Raw genomic sequence first — 4,386 nt, 5'->3', positions numbered from 1 at the left:
TCTAGCCAATCACAGCGAAGTAGCTTTTAGTGACGTTGCGAGCATGACCCTAGCGTCCCAAATAATATTTTATACATAGTGTCTCAAATAAAATTCCGGATAAAAATCAGGGCAACCTGAGGAATAACTAAGAAATAATTTGTCTCAATGTTATTCACTATTCAATTCAATTTTTGAAGTTTGTTTTATGAACAATGGTAATGAATGGTGGCTTTTTGGGTTTTTTTCGAAATATGATAACCTATATAACATATTTATGTAATGTTTGGATTCAGAAGTTTGATCGTCACATCAGAAAAAATATATCACATCAAAATATTTTAATGATAGTGTTGAGTTGTCCAACTAAGTATAGTCAACTATGACATGAAAAAAAAGTGGATGACATTAAAACATATATTGGAATTAAATACTTTAGTGAAAGTGTGGTTAATGATGATCTGATCCTACATTAGTATTGAGAAAAGTGTAATTTTCACATACCAGAAAATGACAGTTGACAGTTGTATGTTTTATATATTTTGATCATTTTTGTCATCCGGGATACAACTGTGCATTTGTCAAAAGCTAGTATGTCGTCACGAGATATGTGGATTGTTCGTATATCAGCTGATTAACGACAGCTGATTAACAATAAAAGAGATTTTAAAACAGATTTTTTTAACATATCATCTGAGCTGAGTCTAAACGTTATGAATTGAAGCATATTGAATATTTGAGGTGTGAATGAAGATGTATTCAGTCCAAGAATATTTTATTAGGCCAGTCAATAATAATTCACTACGGGTGGACGTATTCATGGTTATGAAATATTCCAATGATAATGTCAGATCAAATGAATCGAAGCGTTTCTGGGGTACAATTATTCAGATTGATTTTTTGCAGCAATCAGAAATATTATATTGGTATAAAAAAATAATGAATAAATTTTCGTCCATTCTGTTCATTAATAGGTTTTCATGCATTTATTTTATTATTGTTTTGAAATAAATGTGGTGGATTTACATGACAGTTCCCCTCACAACAAAATTAACTTCTTTCAACGAACTCCTTTCTCAGCATAGCTATTTGTAAAGCTTTTTAACTTTTTTTATTTTTGGTAACAGTTACAAACAATTCGTTAAAAAAGTACACTCATGTACTAAACAATACTTTTTGAGACCTTTTTATTCTCTATACTTCCACGTCATAGGAAGATTAACGGAAACAAATGAAAAAGAATTGAACTTTGACACCGTTTACTCAGGAACGTCTGAAACTATTGACGTTCCTAGTCGGCTCCTACAAGAAACGGAAATGAGTCTATACCGTTTGCCACTTTGCCACATTAAGCGGCAAGGCAGTTTTGAGTGTTTGTGGTTGACGCAAGCAGTGTTGGGAAATTCGATTCTTGTACTATCTATCAACTTGTATACGAAGTTGGGTTAATCTCTTTTATGGCGTCCAGATTTTGACAAAACAAAAGCGACTGTGTAATGACGTTTGTTTATATGGGCATTTATCGTTGATAATATTGACAATAAAAATTTTGTCTGATGTTTCGGAAAAAGGTATAATGACGGAACTAAGCTCTATCATTTCGAAATGTAGAATATGTTTTCAAATAGAGGAGAGAGAAATGATTCCTTTTTTCGAAAAACATTACAAGGGCAAGAGTCTAGCTGAGATTTTAAATAATGTTTCAACTCTGAAGGTAATTCTAATAGGCAACAAAGTTTTTTTACATGTTATCTACTACTAGGACTTTCTGTGTTTACCTTGCTGCTAAAACTTTCTGTGTTCACCTGGCTTCTAATTAACTTAAATACTACTAGAAAACTCAGTAAAATTTTCACACATCAATAAATTCCAAAACAAAATATTCCTTCTCATTGTCCTAATATATTAATCTTTGTTTTTGAAAGATTATTTGTGTTGCAGATTGACAATTGCCCGAAATGGCCAACCAAAGTATGCAAAAATTGTTCCTCAGTAATAATTAGTTTTAACAATTTGATACAAATATTGAAGGAAACTGAAGAAACCTTCAAAAACTCTTCAAATAAAAAAGAAGAAGTTGTTTTTATGGATGAGGAAGATTATAATAATTTCATTGAATGTGAGACTGGATCTTATGTTGAAAGTGATAATGAAGAAATCAAACCCAACCTGGAGTATACTACAAGTGAATTGACTGAGAACAAACAAGAAACTGAATGTGGGGATATATTTCAAAATGATATAAAAGATAATTGCAGAATTATAGATGAAATGGGCAATAGAGAAATTAAATCGGTAAAATACAGTTGTGAATCTTGTGGAGACTCTTTTTTATTCAAGTCAGGTTTCTGTCAGCATATGGTTCAAAAGCATAACACATACGTAATGGAAGATGAGTATAGGCAGTATAGTAAAGAAATAACTATTAGATTACCACCACCTTTACCCGAAAATGCAGTAAAAGTCATTAAAAAAACATATATATCTAAAAGAGCTCGATTTCAGTGTCAGATCTGCAAAACAATATTTTCTGCAGGACAGGAATTGAAGGATCATTACCAAACACACAAAAATCATGTATGTGAACACTGTGGAGCAGGATTCATAAAAAGTTCCTACCTTCGGGATCACTTACTCATGCATTCTTCTGAGAGACGATATACATGTGAAATTTGTGGGAAAAAGTTCAAATATAGAAATGGCCTCTCTGTGCACAAAAATATACATGTCAATTTCAAAGGTTTCATTTGTGACACTTGTGGGCAGGGATTCAATACGCGTAGTACTTTAAAAACCCATATGAAATTAAAACATACAGATGAAAGAAACTTTCAGTGCTCTGAATGTGATTTGTCGTTCAAAGTCAAATCTTGGTTAGATAAACATTTCTCTAGGAAACATACTTCAAATAGGACCAAAGATTATGTGTGTAATATGTGCGGTATAGCGTATTTAAACAAAACAACATTGACACGTCACATGTCTGATAAACATACAGGTACCCCCGTGAGGCATCATTGTAATGTTTGTGATAAAAGTTATACTATGAAGAATAAACTGAATGCTCACATGCAGAAAAAACATAATATCATCTTGATGAATCCTGTTTATCAAAAATAGAAGTCTAAAAATTTATTAGATGTATAAAATTACTGTAAACCATGTAGTGTACATTATTGTTGGTTCCTTTATAAATTTAGATGATTTGAAGAATATATTTTATTCGAAATTCTTTCTTTTATTTATATAAGGAAAAAAAGGTATTCTTCATAGTTTTGTAGGGAATAATTCTTAAGAGCCAACCATCAGTTATCAAATTCTTGAAAGGAGGTTTGTCAAAAACAAGAATTTTGCTGAAGAGTGAGAAACGTTTTTATTTTTCACAATATCGTAAATTGTTATTGAGACGAATTCATCAGAATTGAAAACCACGTTCAATATGCCATTGCATCTATTTACAGTAACAGCGGAGAATTGACTGCAATTATTGTTTATGTAAAATGATAAACATTGAGAAATGAAAATATCAAATTTTTATTAATTCCAAGAGATGAATGCTCATTATTGAAATGAACAAACTTAAAATTCTTTTATAAAGTAGAATACTAGTAAGTTAATTACATTATTACATTATTTTTTTGTTGTAAATTGGTGCAATAGCACATTTGAACGTGATTTTTCATTCTGATAAACGTTTTTAAATGACTATTTTCGCACAAAATTGATATTTTTTGGCATGAATGAAATAATTCAATATCAGATCAGATCGTATTAAAGGTTTTAGCCCACAAATGGAGAAATTCCTTCAAACTGCTGGTGATAAGCAAAACGTTTTTGATGTCATATGTGTTTCCCGTTAATTTGTTTGGTTTAAAATTTGAGAAGGAAAAATTTATGTCTGTTTTAATAAATGGCCACATAGTGAAGTAGTTGTTTCAGACACATTGTTTCCTCATCAAATATAAAACTTAATCTTTCATTGATATTGATTGAATAGAATTAATAATGACTCATAAACAAAGTGAAATGTGTAATTTTCTAGGTGAAGTTATTTGATACTTTACAGAAATTAATTTTTTAATTTCAGAAGTAAGAATTACTATTGCATTTAGTTGCTGTTCAGAAATGTTGGATAATAGTATAATGTATAATATCCAAGTCGCACTGAATTTAAGACCCAATCAGATAATAGACCTTCACAATTTCCGAAAAAAAAAGAAGTCAATATTACTTGTCAGTTCTATAACAAAATTATTCATTCATAAGAAAGAAACACCCACATTTTTCCATTTTCAAGATTCAAAAAATGAGTGTCATGTCACATGTCACTACCATTGTGACTCACCCCCGTCTACCTTTCCGACCACGTTCCTAAACGTATGATTTTTATAAAGCAAAAAAAGTACA

General features: G+C 30.7%; 1 protein-coding gene across 1 annotated transcript; it reads left to right on the top strand.

The window, feature by feature from the left end:
- The first annotated feature begins 1,313 nt into the window (after window positions 1-1,313).
- On the top strand, window positions 1,314-3,208 carry LOC111513573 (uncharacterized). Its single transcript, XM_023169796.2, has 2 exons — window positions 1,314-1,693; window positions 1,921-3,208. The coding sequence occupies exons 1-2, from the start codon at window positions 1,556-1,558 to the stop codon at window positions 3,097-3,099; spliced, it is 1,317 nt and encodes a 438-aa protein (XP_023025564.2). The 5' UTR covers window positions 1,314-1,555; the 3' UTR covers window positions 3,100-3,208.
- Window positions 3,209-4,386: the final 1,178 nt, after the last annotated feature.

This window comes from Leptinotarsa decemlineata, unplaced genomic scaffold (genome assembly GCF_025532065.1).
Source record: "Leptinotarsa decemlineata unplaced genomic scaffold, Ldec_3_MD MMD2_tig00026294_RagTag_RagTag, whole genome shotgun sequence".
Taxonomy (NCBI): domain Eukaryota; kingdom Metazoa; phylum Arthropoda; class Insecta; order Coleoptera; family Chrysomelidae; genus Leptinotarsa; species Leptinotarsa decemlineata.
The sequence above is the reverse complement of the archived record's forward strand: the minus strand, read 5'-3'. Positions and strand labels throughout refer to the sequence as shown.

What these genes read in the sequence shown, in the direction of transcription:
- LOC111513573 (XM_023169796.2), top strand. Translation starts at nt 1,556, where the DNA reads ATGACGGAACTAAGCTCTATCATTTCGAAATGTAGAATATGTTTTCAA. An exon ending in ATAATGTTTCAACTCTGAAG is followed by an intron (nt 1,694 to 1,920) that starts GTAATTCTAATA and finishes TTTGTGTTGCAG; the next exon opens with ATTGACAATTGCCCGAAATG.